Consider the following 16,654-nt stretch of genomic DNA (forward strand, 5'->3'; position numbering starts at 1 on the left):
CGAACCATGGTTAATTTTCGTGGGAGAAGAGTTATTGCTCATGATTTCATGATAAGTTAAAATGATTGGTTTCATGATTTTCTAATCATAAAGGCAGTAACGGATTTCTTTCCGTGTACGACACTTAGCACAGTTCGGAACATTTATCTCGAACGATTTTCGCACAGCGAAAAGTGCACGAAACAAATCAAATTATTTTGGATTTTCACTAAACTGATGATTTCTACCTTCAAATTGCAAAGTTCTAGGTTTAGAAACCTGATACACTGATAATGAATACAAGTTGTATTCGAAATACGTATCTGTGATGTGACGTTTATTATACATGTTTTAAAAGTGTTGTGAGATACATACTGAATGTGTATAGTGATGTGATATACCTATAATAGAATTCAATGGTGTAAAAACTTTTTATTTGATCTAATCAAATTATTTTGAATTTTCACTAAACTGATGATTTCTACCTTCGAATTTCAAAGAAGTAATCTTAATAGTTCTTTAGATAACATTTAGAGCCATTAGAACGGCTGATTTTATATAATGTTGTCCACTTTTCGTTGCTTGTTTTCTTTCTCTCCAATGCAAAGCACCAGCAGCTGATGCAATCGTTCTTGCTTGAATTGAAACTAGCTTTGCGTACAAACCGACACATCCGCTCGCAGTGCCAAATGAAGCGAAACTGGTTCAATGCGTCTTCTCGCCTTGACGACCGGAAGGCAAATGAGAACTACGACCTGAGCGTTTGAGTTTTTTAACCACGCAGAAGGTGCACTCTCCGAAGCTGCTGGGCTCACGACGTCTGCTTCCATCCAACGCACAAGAAGAAATCGATCTTCGACCACGGTTCCCCTTTTATAACGTTCAGTTGAAGATATGTGCCTGACTAGCTCAAAATCGTCGTCCTTGCGCGAAAAACCCAAGCAAAAGTAAAGAGTTTTCCGCGTTGTTCTCAAATTTTCAAAAAACTTAATTTTTGAGTTGTTTGTGGTTATGTCACACTGTTCAAAATATTATCCTAAATTCCTGATCATATTTTTGATGAAATAGTGAAAGAATTATGTTGCTGCCATTAATACAAGTCGAGATATTCACGATTAAGTTCTGCCCATTCTTCCATATGGGTGATTTTGGAAAGGCGCCCCATAGTAAAGAAGGTCGCATTCACGACAAAACCTTAATATTCCTCATCTACCTAGTGGTATGACAATGCCTTGCTCTTTCATCGACACAGTCTTATTGAAATATATTTTTGCCGTTTTATTGAGATAATTTCTGGCACTAGTTTGGGCTCATTTTTGACACCAATTTATTCAGATTGATTCGGGTAGTTCACTAAAGCATGCTTCAATGCCTACGCCACATATTCGGTAACATTTCTCAAATCAATAGTATCAGCAATAACACATTTGAACGTGATCATAGATCACTCACTATCTGAAATACTTATACGGATTGAAAAAAAAAATCATTTGACGCTTACGTCACTAGTACGATTATATTTCCGAAACTTTAAATGTCAGTCATATGATCATCGAAATGTCAGCCATATGATCTTCGACCCACAGCCCAATTTTAGTCTCGAACTAAAATTATTGATATCGGGTAATCCATATCAGTGTTGGAAAAAATCCAAATTTCGAAAATCGCGACTGAAATTTTTCACAAGTGATGTTCAGTCAAAAATATCATCGATCAGAAAACTCACTGAAGTAAAGTTCAGCACTGATTTTTTCGCGATTCTTACTGAAACTGATCTCACATGGCAAAAAATCAATTGTGAAAAGTTCACTAGCAAACATTCTTCTCGATGGTATTTAAGAATATATTTGATAAGATTCTCGAACAGAAGATTTGTGGGAAAAGAATTTTCATATCTTAACCGTTGGCAAAATTCATGATGAATAAATTCGCCTATTCTGAAAATATTCAATGCGCTTAGGGTGTTTGAAGTGAAAAAAAAATCTAAATTTTTAGCTCTTGCAATTTGCTGCTCCGTTGATAAGTAGATCAATAGTAGTGATGTATTCAAAATTTATTTAGCTATACTGGTGCTGGAGTAATATCATCAATAAAAACAACAAGTGCTGTGATTAACAATTAATCATATAATGACAATAAAAACATTCATAAAATATCAATCACAAAGCATGCAGCTTATTGAAAAACATTACCCAATTTAGCTTGAATATCATACGCAGAAGTAACAGGAGCGCAAGTTATCGCTACGCCAATTCAAACGCGTCATTCAAGCACTGCGCCTGCTGTGTGTTCGAAACATGCTGTCCTGTTACTTCTATAAATCAAATCCATATTGAATAGCGCTTTATTAAGTTTAATCTAAATAGTACGGTGTAATCAATCAGCTGGAATTAAAACAGCCTTTCGTTGCTAAAATATTATTGTTCATATTGACCGCCCTACATGCATAAAAAATATCGCAGTCATTATTTCACAATTGTGAATTTATTCAGTAGAGATTTTTTTTTAATCGTAAAAATATAATAGCTAAATCTTGCACAAATCACTTCGGAGTCGAACTGATGCGTAGTGGAAAATCAGCATCGAAATATCATCGAGTTTCCCTTTCGATTATCTCTTTAGCGATATTTCTGTGGTGAAATTTCGTCAAGTCACGAGAAATCACTTGTCAACTTCGAGGATTAAAGTTTTGTGTATGCTTATTTCATGGATGAAAATCGCGGAAATGATTTTTTCAATCACTGAAGAAAATCTTTTGAACTGATTTTCTCACGAGAAATGAAACTTTTTCTGATCATGAATTCCCAACACTGATTCATATACAGCGGTAATGAGTTTTGACGTTGACGTCACTTTTGCCATTATATCAGCGGAGCCGTCAATGACAGCCATTTGAACTTCAAACCTATTTAATGAAACAATAGTAGTTCCCAAACGAGCCTGACTTTTTTGAAACCAGCTAAGCCATCTCCAAGAAACTTGTACGGTAAAAAATAACGCGTTTTGTCGGTTAGCTATTTGATCTTCCAACTTGATCAATGGCCCAATAGTAATTTTCAAACGAGTCTTATTCGGTTGAAATCGGTTCAGTCATCTTCGAGAAAATTGAGCGCTAAAATTGGGGGAAAAGGTCAATTTGTAACTATCAGGAATGCTCTTTTCACACTTCTTATCACCAGAGTTGGGCAAAATACCGGGTTCGTTACGACACGGTTTACGTAGTTTAAACACATGTTCTCGTTTGATGCACACCTTGTTCGATTTCGCAATCGGTTGTTTAATTCGCAATCAAATGAATACTAGGTTAAGGAAAATGATTGCTAGATGAAAATTTTATGAAAATGATCAGTCTAGATCGTAATCATATTCATAATGTTAATTCACAATTTTCACTACGCAATGCAAAATTAGTGAAAAAAATTCCCACACCAAAAGACTTTGTTTGACATCCTGCTGGTTGATGCTGATATTTATGCACTATCAGATTAAACTCAATAAACACTCTCATTTAGGGGTTATCCTATATTTGTACTTAGGGCACATAACCGTTTTTACGTTAAGATGAAACGTAAAGAAAACTAACCAATAAACACTATTTAGCATAGTTTTACCGCTCTGATTCATAGACGTAACAGGAGCGCAGGATTTGGTATGTCTTGAACACACAACAGGCGCAGCGTTTGAATGACACGTTTGGATAAGCTAAATAGAGTAATATTTTATTCAGCTTCATAACATGCTTTGTGATTGGACATGGTTGCCTTATAATTATAATTATTATCATTCACAGCTTGTATGTTCATCCTATTGGCTGTTTTTATTGATGATATTACTCCACCACCACGATATTATTAAATAAATAATACATCACGAAGCACAGAATTCCGATGCAATCGACCAAATAAACTCATCGAAATACTTTTATTCTTTCTGTAAACTTTCCGAAAAGTGACTAAAATTTCCCTCAATCCCTGAAATTCTTCAAGATTTCCGAAATTTATGATTCCCAGCGATTAGTGAACCCAAGCACATATAAATTGATCAAAATTATCAATGCATAACTTTAGTTTAAACGTTTGAATGCATCATCATTCAATACTCACATTATGCCAAATGTATTATTTCGCTAGTTTAATCGCTTCTATGCATACTTTTGGCTGATCATCATCAGGAAAGATTTCCTTCATCAATCATTTCCGATCGAATCAGTAGTAATTGTTTTAGAATTTAGATCTTTACTGACCCCGACTTAACATGATCATGATCACACAAGAATCATAATCACTTGAAGATCAGATCAGTTGTGATTATGCAACGATGGTTTTTCCTTGGCTTAGAGCACTTGTGATGAGATCATTCAGATTCTTTCGGTTGTTCCACAAAACTATGACTCAACGCTTACGTCACATATTCCAAAGCATTATAGAAACCAAAAGCATCAGCAATAAAACATTTGAATTTAATCATTGGTTACTTTTTGAGGAAATGTGCGGATAGAAAAAAATGTTATTCGGCGATTACGTCACATATGATTATAGCTTCGCAAACGGTTAGTATTGGCAATTTGATCTCCGAACTTGATGTATATTGCAACAGTAGCGTTCAAACGAACCTAGAAATGTTGTAATCGGTTCAAGCATTTCTGTGAAAATTGAGTGTTAAGAAATGTTTTGTCGGTTACGTCATTTATGCCATTAGATCTCCGGAACCGGAAGTGACAGCCAATTAAATTTCGAACTTGATTCACAGCCCAATAGTAGCTTTTAAACGAGCCTAAGCTTGTTACAATTGGTTCAGTCATCTCCAAAAAAAAATATGCTGATCTATAGAGAAAGGCAATACACTTGTTTGCAGTTTCTGAAAGTTTTGGCTTGATGGCTCATGTGAAGGTACTTAAATCAAATGCAGCAAAATGAAAGCTTTATTGAAAATAGCTGACGAAATGTCCAATTTTAAATGGTTAAAATTGGACATTTCGACAGCTATTTTCATTAAAGTTTTCATTTTACGGCACGAAATGGTTCACGGCCCAAGAAAGGGTGACTCGTCCAATTGCTTCTGATTGACAACCGGAGAACGTTGTTCTCCTTCTGCTGAAATTTTTATTTTCTCCTAGAATTCTCTACTTATTAAAAGTCGATGCACAAACATTTCGCAAATTAATTTCTATTAATTTTGTTATTATATTATTACTCTTTGGCCCACTATGCAAAAATTAATTTTAGTTATGCGCTACTTCATACAAATCAACTCCATCATCGATGGACTTCGAAAAATTGACCTTCGATTTCCTATGGCGTTGCTTTTTTTCACCTATGTCAATTCAACTCAAGTATATCCTTAGATATTTTTAAGTTTGAAGAGTCCTTCATATTGCGCTCATCAAAGAGTCATTTGAGAGCTCTTCACTAACGAAATACGTAGATTTAATCAATTGTTTTATGAAAATGCATGAAAGATGCTCAATTTGGCGTTCCTTTTTTTGGTGCCATTCGAACCAGCTGTCGACGGTCTGATCTACTTTGGATAGTAACGATTTATTTTTATTTTTTCTTCTTCAACTTCTCCTTTCTGGCAACGTAACGAAACCTTCAGCTTCAGAATGACATTCGATTTGCTTGACGAATTTAGCATGTATTCGCATTTGTAGTGGTGGCTTGTTTTGAGCTCAATACTAAAATCTGCATGGATAATGGAATTTCAATTTGTCGTCGAGGCGGTCCTCATCGTGCAAAAATGTTCCCTGCCATCATCAATACCAACACATACCAGTGTCATCACATGCAGCACAGATGACCAAGGACTTCTGCTTCCTGTGTGCAGGCATGGAAATGCAAAAATGACCACATGCAACGGGTGGAAATCGCACTAACATTGTGTCACCGAAAAGAAATTTTGCAAACGGTAGTTGAGCTTACTGTAGACCTAACGAACGAACATTCAGGTTTTTTTTTAAATCATCATATGCAGGTATTGGAAAAATGTTTAACTTAAATGGAACGGATATTTCATTTGTTTTGTAACTGGTCGTTTAGATTGCGGTCACACACCTTTCAAACTGTCGATAGAACGAGAAAAAGGACACATGCATTTCATCATATACAAACACCATAAAACAAAAGGAAGTTTAATAAACGAAAGAAGTAAATGGAAGAATGCAGAAAATAAATCCGCAGAACCGAGGATCTAGATAGAGGATAAACACAACATACACTACTCATTTCTTTTCGTAGCCCTTCTTCACTGTTCCGTAATCTACACGTCACAAAGTATCTACTATCTAACAGATGCTCTATCAGCACTAAGCATACAGTGGTCCCAACTCTTTGCGGAGTGTATTTCTGTGTGAAACTAAGCGTCCGCTACTTCTGCTACACTCTGTCGGCATAAACTTCAAGGCGTTGCTTTTTTTTCTTTCTTGTCGAAAGAGTTTTGCACTTCCCGCACAGAACAACCATGTGAAAATGTGCAACCAAATTTATTACTCGTGCTTCATTTGCCAATCTGTTGTTAAACACAACACTTATTTATTTTATGTACACTGCCCGTGATCTATGTAGAACGATTTTAGTGAAAGGAAACATAAAACAATCAATCGTTTCTCACTGAATGACCGCCGCCGAAGCAGTACTAGAGCGTAGTACTCTATTTGTGGGTGGTATCCTTTTTCCCAAATGTTGTATCCGCATCCAAACCGATGCGGACTGAGGCCGATTGGTGGAGCTGAACTAACACAGACGCAGGAATTTTATCACCGCATCCAGTAGCACTTCAGAGATGTACAGTATTTTCCTTCGTTTAGACACACAACCGGCACAGGTAAAAAACGCTACACGGATGGAATCGGACCGAACCGGGTGAGCATACAATTGGCACTGCGTCCGAGGCAGCATAGATCGGTGTCTATTGGAGCTTACTGCCAACAGTTGGGTTACTCTCTGCCCCGAGGAGAAACATGTGGCTACAATTCTCTTACCCTCGTTTTCTCATTTTATGCTGCTGTTGTTAGTTGAAATTGGCTCTGACAATGCACAGGAGAGAAAAAATGAGAAATGGCAAAGCAAAGATAGGACAAGAGCTTTCTCGAAAATGCGGGATTTTTATGTTGCCAGTCATGAAGAGAATAGAATCAGTGTTGCTGAATTTGTGCTTGCGAATAACTTTGGCCATTATTAATAAATTGGTGTGGTACGTGGAAATATAAATTTCAATGCTGAATTATATAACTCCTGGTAATGCTAGTAATGTTGTTGCTTGAAATATTGACAAAATTTTCAGAACGATTCCCCGTCATCATTCCGATGTTATACTTTTGTTCCGCTATTTATGATTCATAATCGAAGATAACCATGGATGCAACAGAAACTGCAAACAATGTTAAACAAATGGCGATTTTCTGAAACAACGTAACATCACAAAACTTGTCGAATTAACCTTTTGTGACAAAAGGACATAGAGTAACGGTATCCCCTTTCATCTCAGCTCCAGTAGTCATCTCATATACTAAAACGTGCTTATTCAACCTAATCGTGAGATGATACCTTTTACAATCAACCCGCATATGTTTTTTGCAGGAATATTCTTCGGCGTTGATAGTTCTCATGAAATTACTCTAACGACCGTCGATTTGAGATACAGCTTGAAAATTCAATCACTCATTACCCTGTAAAAACCAAAAATTTTATCCTAAACGTGTGACAACCGATTAAGCATTCCATAAGATATCGAAATGAGTTCCACTCTAGAGTTTTTGGTCATTATTTACGGCACTTCCGAAACCGGTATTGAGCGACCAGCATAACACAAAACGGTTCAAGTGGCCATGTCTCAATATGACGAACAAATTGAAGATTTTTTACGATTTTTGGTATCGTCATCTTCTATGGCAGTTTGAATTTTGAAAACTCATCACCCTGTAATTCCAGAATGAGGAGTCAGTATATGACAAAATTTACCAATTTAGCGTGGGACCATAAATCTTTTAATTTGAATTTTTGTTTATGAAATTCGTTTTGGCCTTTTTTGAGAAAACGATTGAGCTCCTCTATTCCCGATACTTTCGGAACCGAAATTTGAAAATCGGTATAACGGGTGGCAACTAAAATTTTGGAATTTCTTTCTCAAGCTGTCAAAAAAGACAAACATACTTAAAGATGATCTGATTGATTGAAATTTAACATACATTGTCCATTATTGAAAAAAAATAGTGAACATTTGAAAACGGTCCGTAATCGGATGTTCGGCGAAGCTTCCGTTTCATGTCGGAACAAAAGCATTGTACGGCCTTCATGTCAACTTTGCGAATGTATCTCTTGATTCTACCAATCAACTGTTGGCTCTCCAGTTATTTTTGTACACCAAGGAGCTCAAAATCCCGAAGAAATCTTCGATTGGGCGACACTGAGGTAGATTTATCGGGTTGTGGTTTTTGGGTACAAATGAGATCGAATGGGTATTCAGGAACTATTGTGTTTTTTTGGCGTAATGCAATGACGCTTTGTCCGGCCAAAACACGTATTGTCCATCAGCATGATGTTTTTGAAGAAACAGGATCAAAATTTTCTTCAAACATTCGTTCGGGTACACATCTTGATTGATTGCCAAACCAGAGGGCTTGGACCATGGCTTAGAAATACCTTTCTCGGAAATGGCAATGTACAGCATCACTTTCTGTTCAAACTTATGTTTAAACTTATATTTTATGCTCGGAGGTGCAATAGAACTATTCGTTGAATAGTACCGACCGTTTCCGGGAATCTGCGTCTTCGAAAGAGGAAAATAACTTTCGTCGTCCAAAACAAAACTTTTTCCGGAATAATTTTTAATAAACCAGCGGCATTGGGACTTCAGCGTTGAAATCTGAGCGTCAGTATATTCTGGGGCTCGTGTCTTCTTTCGGCACTTTATTCCGACTCTTTTCAACGTTTTGCAGATGTACTGGTGAGAACAGTTGAACTTTTTTGCGGCATCCCTTTGACTCAGTGAATCCTTGTTGTTGAAGGCACGAGAAAGAGAACGAAGTCCTTTTGCGTCCATAATTTTGGCTGGTCTTCCACTACCTTGCTTGCGATATGATAACGAGTCGAAGCCGCAACATTTTCGCATACAGGCCTCGAAAAAAATTCAAAATTTTAGTTACCACCCGTTAGCTGAAGTCAGTTAAACTCATCTAAGGCAGTGGTCAGCAAACTTTTTTTTTTTTATTTAAAAGATATTTTATTCAGGCCTATTTGCGTACAAGCTTTACGTGGCCGATTTTGCTGAGTTTTCAGATAATTTTTTTTTGTATTGGATCTCGTTGTCATCTTTTTTCTAGGGGGAGAGGAGCTTTCATTTTCCTCCTGCGAGGATTGAGGGGTAGTTTGTTCGTGGTTCGTCTCATCATCCATTGCCGTGGTATTGTTGTTGATTTCGTTGCTAGTTACTGTAGATGCGCCTTGTTGTACATTGTTTGCAGTTGCTGGTTGGTTAGATGGTAAGCTGTTTATTGCAGCTGGTGTACTTTGTTCTATAGGGGATATGTTGGATGGTTTCGTTGAAGGTGATGCTTCACTGTTGTTGGTGACTGTCACAGGTGTACTGGGGTTGCTTGGGGTTGGTGTGAAGGAAGCACCGTTGTCCTTTAGTGTGGTTGTCTCCTTGTCCGGTTTATCACATGGCTTACCGTACTGAACAGCTTTTTGGCAATACTGACATGTGGCCATCTGATTGTCATAGGTAACAAGTGATTTGCACGGTATTCTTGTATCCTGACCGAATGTCACATAAGAAGGTATAAGCCTCCTTAAGCGCATGCGTAACAAACGTACGCCATTTAGAATACCTGGGAAAACGTTCTTCCACTTTTCTTTTTCGATAGAGAGAATCTCTCCGTATTGGGACATAGTTGCGCGAATATAAGGATCGATGACGCTTGAGGGAAGATCATGCACACGCACTTCTATAGCACTATCTTCCATATATACTGGAATGTTGTACTTGATATTTTCATGCTCCACATTGTGCACATTATTATTGTCTTTAGCGAATTGAATTGCATCCAACTCTTTATAGAAGTGGATATAAACAACATTATTGGTCTTATTGCATTGAAGTAAATGCACACGTTTAATGTCAAGATGCATTTGCTCCTTAAGCAAACCTTCAAGTTCTCGCATTGAAGGTCGAATTTTGCACTGTCTGAAGTCAACAATAATTGTATTCTTTCGTACCGGCGGTAGCTTTTGTTTGTTTGGTTCACTCATTTTCGAGGTCTATTGTTCACTACACAATACTGTACTTGGTTTCTTCTGTCCCCAACGTAAGCGGTTTTGTTTTATCGACTGACTTGGATGAAATGTAAACCCGAACTGTCGGATCTAGATGAAATGCAGAAGTTTTGTATATGCCATAAAGAAATTCATAAAAATCTAAGTTTATACAAATCGATTACGCCATCTCTAAGAAAGGTAAGTAATTTTAAATTGGAATTCCGGAATCGGAAATCGGATCCAGATGAAATTAAGAAGTTTTGTAAAGGATTATAAGAATTTGCTCAGTTCGATTAACTGTGTCGAATAGAATAGCACACTTGGCCCTCTTTTTTGTAGAATTTGTCATTTTTCGACAGTAACTATTTGAAAAAAAAATCGTGCTTCGGTTGGATATCAATTGTCATCCGTATCTCTTGTCGGATCCGAACAAAGCTCAAAAGTAGATTATAGAACAGAACAGCCCTCTATCTGTCTGAATATGAGTTTATGAAAATCTGTACAGTTATCCCTTTAAAATATCTAGTTCATATACACAGGCGCAAAAATTTAGAGACACACGCAAAAATTTAGAGACACACAAACAAAGATAAAAAAAACACATCTCTACTCATATCAGAAATGTTCTAGATTAACAAACTTTCTATTTCTATTCTATACAGATTTGACACAACTCACACATTTTTCAGAACAAGCTGAAAACCGAACCTAGTATGCACCAGAGAAGAACATGTTAAGACACTATGCACAACTGCATCAGTAATTTTGTCTTCGCTTCTTATTTATTTGGTTCCGAAAAAATACTGTACGCATTGAGATCCTAACATGTTGGGATGAAAATATGGGAAGGCATTTTTTTCGCAGTGCAAAATCAGACCATAGATCGGTTATACTTTCGAACATCTCAGTTTATGTTAATGTTACAAAAACCAAAATGTTGCAAAAAATAAATAAATTCAAGGAAACTCCAGCAATTTTTTGTTGTTGATATAGTGAACAATAGCAAATCTGATTTTCTTTTAACAACCAACATTCGTTTGACACAATTAAGCTCTAAGTAAAAAAAAAGAAATTCTGATCAAATTTTTTATCGTTTCATATTGCTCATCGAATTGAAAAAAAGTAAAAAAAAAACATTTCAAGAAAAAAACGAAAATAATCATGGGCGTTTTAGCAGTAACTGGTACACATTTCAATTTTCAGAGATTTTGTTTATTTGATAATATAAGTTTAAAGGCTCACTGCCTAGTTTTCCGAGATGTTTTTTAGACCGATTTTCACAAACTTAAGTTCAAATGGAAGGTCTCATGGTGTTTAAAAAAAAGTAATGAATTTTATCTGGATACGACATCCGATTCCGGAATTTCAAGTTGACGAGTGCTTAAGCGTGGAGTAAGGGATAATTTGAATCAAAAAACACTTTTTTTGTATTTTTTACGGAGAAACAGCTTAAGCAAATTTATTTAAACTTTTTTTACATTATAAAGCATCATATAAAGAATATTCAGTTAAATTTCCATATATTAATATTGAAATCTTTTGAGAATCACGTTGCTCGGTGAACACGATAACTCGACGTAGAATGAAATCAAAAATGTTCTAAAATTTACTTAAAGTACGAGTTATTTCTCCCCCCTCCGTTGTTCTCAAGTTATTATTTTGATTTTTTAACAGTTCGTGGCGTTTCCGCCAATTTTGAGGTCGAAAAGTACCATAATATGAAAATGGAAAAATTTCAAAAACGTAGAGGGTAGACGTTTTATACCAAGAAAGTATGTTCCAAGTATGAAAAGAATCGGTTCAGTAGATTTTGCAGGATCGTGTTCACGGACTTCGAAAAATTGGTTTTCAGAAAAAAAGGTTTAATTTTTTTCTCAAAAAGTGAGCAAAAAATATTTTTGGTAACTTACACTGAATCATCGATCGATATTTTTGGAATGTTTAACTACACGACAATGTAAAAAAAAGGTTTTCCGAAACTGTTTATCCCTTACCCTCCTTGAAGTTTCAAACCTTTGTTTAGTGCGACGATGCAAAAAAATCTTCTAAGCTGGGTGCACAACTAATCTAATTTGTAGGTCATGTTAGTTGATTTTTTTTTATTTATTTAAAGTATCTAAGCAAAGTATTTTGAGGAATATGTGTGAAATGAAAAAGACCTTTATTCCAGATGAATTAAGTTTTTTTTCGAATTCTACCCATTCTTAAAAGAATCAATTTTGAAATTAGTCGCTATGCTAAATCAACACGTATTACACGTTAAAATCTTTCCAGAAAACACTGTTTTGACCGAACGTGGAATGAATCTTACAGGGAAAATAATAATAATAATATAATAATTGCGTTTCAATCTGGGAACACAGTTCACTCTGACTTACTCTGAGAAGCAGATGCAACCCGTGAGACGTTTGAAAAGTGAATTTTCTGTTGAAACGAAAAGAGAAACGGAAGAAAATGTATATTGATTCCGAACCGGGTGAAGCAGCTGTACACGTAAACAAAAACATATCGAGCAAACGTTCTTCTTATTTGCGGAAGAAACGTAAATACACATCACTGTATGTTTTCGTCTGTAGTCGGTTCGGGAAAAAGAACTGAGAATAATTGAACAAATGTTGAGTAGAAAATTCCATTGCAGCTATCCGGTTTCGATCGAATGGCGAACAAGTTGAGACGAAGTAATAGTGATAGATCAATGAACGCACAAGTGTTGAGATACATTATTTTTCCGACTCGCCGGCAAAACAGATTATGTCACTTGAAACTATTCTGTTCTTAAAAAGGTTTCCCAAAAACCCAACAGTAGCCAAACAACGTTCCCATCGTGATTGTGCTTGTTTTTCAAGTACTCGGGAATACCCGAACTCTTAGTTCCCTGGTTTAAAAGAGAAGAATAGTACCCTAATCAAGCTAAAAGAGGTCAACAGCAGTAGCAGCACTTATCACCTTCACAGGTTTTCAAGAGTAGCAGTTCTCCTGGTTGAATCCAGCCGAACCTAGTACGAAGAAGAACATGAATCAAATTCAAACAGTACCTGCTTCCTTACGTGGTCGGCAATTCACTCTAAAGCATCATCATGATCATCATAGTTGCTTTTTAACGGGGTCCCAAAGAGATTTAATCTTCACACATTTCCTCTCACAAGAACATACATGTATGGGACCTTGCCACTTGTTGGAAACTTATGACTTCATTCCGTCAGCTGCATGAGTCATGGTATGAAAATTATGGCTAGGTAAAGTAAAAGTTATACTTTTCCAGCCTTTATACAACACCAATATATCTTCGTAAGTGACATCAGTAAGTTTGAAGTCCACGGTTCGAATACTTGGACCCCGAGTGTCTCAACAATGGTAAACCCGGTAACCAACGCCTCGTTTTGGGTGGTAAATATGGGCCGGTGCACTCTTGAGAATATTTCATTCCGTTGTGTATCATCGAGTCAAGTGTACAGAGCATGTAACGATGAATAATGCCGAATCGGGTTCAGTCCAACTGAGCTGCAGTTACAGTCGAAACAAAAAAATAAATAAAAAAAAAGTTTCTTCATTCGCTATTGTTTCGCTCAATGTTTTCGGTGGGATGCTTCAAGGGGCCGGTTATGCGCCACTTTGGCTTGTTGATGTTTAGATCAGCTGCGGCTGTGGCCATAATGAATATTTATTTATTAAATGATGTTTTCAATTAACTGCTTCTCTTCCCTCGGTAAGATGGAACTACCCGGACTGGAAACCAGCGCCCAGTAACATCGATTGAGCCAAATTAGTTCAAGTAGATGACCGCATGCGTACGTCTAGTGGGCTTTCGTAATCTGTAACGGTTTCAGGAAACCGTTCCGCGAGTAGTTGCACCGTGGCCGCCGAGTGATCGGAACGAATTTGAATGTTTTAGCATACACTGACGCTGGCACTGGGCAGTGAGTTTTGATTGCCTATGGAAGTGAGTTCGAAATCAATCTTTTTAAAAGGTCCCCAAAATACATGAGTTGTTATACACTTTTATCATTTTATATGACGAGTAGTCAGTCCATTTAATTTGTTTACGATCGGGACTTCATCAGTAGAGATAACATTACGTCTGCTGAGTTGCCTGGCAGTTCAACATGAACTGCTATGCACTGATGAGTCTAAGAACAAACGAATATAAAAACAGTGTGTACCAATTAATCTTTGGCATAAGAAAAATTACTTTTAGTAAAATAAAGGATCGTACTCAAAAAAAAATCACGAACAAAAATAATCACCAAAAATTTATTTCAAATCGAATTTTTTTTCTCGCATGTTTTCGCAAAGTTGGTTTATCCAATCTCCTCTCGTAGAATGCAACACTTGCGTCATCTTTCTTGAATACTTTCATTCACTCTTTCTTCAAATTCTTGTCGTTTTTTGAGACCTGCCCTGTTTTTATTGTTTCCCTTAATAATCGCCCAGAATATTTCTATTGGACAAAGTTCTGGCGAGTTTGGCGGATTTGTCTCCTTCGGCACTAACACAGCACCGTAGGATTTGTTCCACTCCAGTGCCGGTTTCGCGCAATGGTACGATGCCAGATCCTCCCAAAATAGAGTGTCACCTTTGTGGGAACGGAGGAAGGACAGCAAGCTTTTCTGGAGGCATCCTTTTTTATATACTTCAGCGTTCATGGCGCCGATCGTTATGCACGGCTTGCTGAATTTAACGCACCCACAGATTATCTACCACACCAAGTACTTCTTAGCAAATTATTAGCCCTTCTTCTTCCGAAACTTCTAATACAGGCGAGATTTGTAGTCAAATTCAGTCCTTAGAAATGCTAGATATTCACTTGAACGTAAGTCTCGTCGTCCATTACGATTCATTTCGGCTGAACCAAAGACGCATAATTTGGCCATCGAATTCTGTTTATTGGTTCGGTTAGACCCCTTCGTAACTCTGAAGATATGAAGTCCAACCCACTTCATTGCTTGTTGAACGAACCAGACGGACGAATTGACCTTATTGGTCTCATCCCGAAGCAAAAGGTTCGAATTCTGCTTGAAGAAATCCCTCATCTTCTCTGCGTTCACAGGGTTGCATTTCATCGCTTTCGTTCCTTAAACTTTTTTACTCTTTACTCTAAACTATTTTTTATATCTTCAATTTGTACCCGGCTTTAAACAGTTTGCTATCGGTCGTTGGGTAACTCTCTGAAGTAGTTTTTCCCAAAATTTCATCAATAAAATGATAGACACAAAAGAACGTGTTGCATTTGTTTCGAGTACCGTTTTTAATCCGCTCCAATTCTCATGGTAATTTCAAACGGATGGCTGCTGAGACTATAACCAATAAAACAGAAAGGCTAAAATAATCATATTTTCCCATAAACTGCTGTAGAATTTATTTTTAAACTATTTAAGAAAAAAAATTCATTTTAGCCTGAAGGAAAAAATGTTTACGACATAAAAAAGGTACAAGAGCTACAGTTGAACAAATCAGATCGCGTCAAAAACATAATGTACCTTCTTAAATACGAAGCCGAAGTAATCGAATTCGCGGAGCAAAGTAGCAAACCAACTAATTTTACTGTGCGAATTTGTATGCTGAGAGCTAAGGATTAATCAGCGGACACCTTATTGATCACGTGTTTCGTTGCTTCGATATACCGACATCAACTCACGAGTCTATATTTCAAGTGAAATTGTTTTTTTCTGAACAGATACAAATTCTTAAAACAATCTGGGATCCTTTTTCCTGCTCCTGAGTTTGTCGATTTCGTCCATAATTGCATCGCTGTTGATGACTTCAAGAACATTGTAGTTGTTTCTTTGCTGTTTAGCTTACTACTACCAATTTTATGCGGGAGATGTTTGTTTCACTGTTCGTGCTGAACTTGACGATTTCCGATCAGCTAAATGCAGTCACTTATGTTTATTTTTTATCTATAGTAGTGGTAGAAATGGTATCGGTCGAGACGACACAAACTAAGACACTAGCGTGTAGTGAATAATAACCCTTATTCTGAATAACAATGTATTGATTTTTCGATCGAGTCCTAGCTAACTTTGATTTTCCTAACGTTATTAAGAATTCAAATGAAAAACGATCGAAAAACCAATACGTCGTTATTCAGAATATGGGATAATAGGAAGCTTTTAAAATGATCAAATCCAATAAACAAAAGTATCTTGGCCTTCGTGATCAAATTTTAAAGCGATGCAAAGCTATACCAACAGAAAACGAAATCGAAATCTAGTTGAATGAAAAAATGCGTCTAGATATAAAGGATGTATTTGAAATACAATTTAAAAAAATTTATAGCTCAGGCTATATCCAGTTTAGACGTGAACGTTATGCGGAAACAATTGCTTCGGGTAACATCGAGGTATACTGTGTCGAGTGTGATAATGTTGAATACAAAATCTCTGCCAGATAAGTGCGTTCAGGAAGCGCTAATGTGCCAGAAGTTA

General features: G+C 36.7%; 1 protein-coding gene across 7 annotated transcripts in view; it reads right to left on the reverse strand.

Moving 5' to 3' along the window:
- Positions 1–16,654, reverse strand: part of LOC131439580 (coronin-1C-like) — a 97,577-nt gene that overhangs the window by 22,579 nt on the left and 58,344 nt on the right. Inside the window, exon 1 of one of the 7 annotated variants that reach the window (XM_058610766.1) lies at positions 6,586–6,854. The exons of 4 other annotated variants lie outside the window; for them this stretch is intronic. Coding sequence is in view for 1 of the 3 variants with exons in the window: in XM_058610764.1 (XP_058466747.1) it covers positions 6,192–6,200 (9 nt within the window). In the remaining 2 variants the exon portion in view is untranslated. Of the gene's footprint in view, positions 1–6,191; positions 6,556–6,585; positions 6,855–16,654 lie in introns of those variants that run through there. 2 more of the 7 variants (XM_058610764.1, XM_058610767.1) reach the window with 2 other exon arrangements.

This window comes from Malaya genurostris, chromosome 3 (assembly GCF_030247185.1).
Source record: "Malaya genurostris strain Urasoe2022 chromosome 3, Malgen_1.1, whole genome shotgun sequence".
In the NCBI taxonomy this organism is placed as follows: Eukaryota; Metazoa; Arthropoda; class Insecta; order Diptera; family Culicidae; genus Malaya; species Malaya genurostris.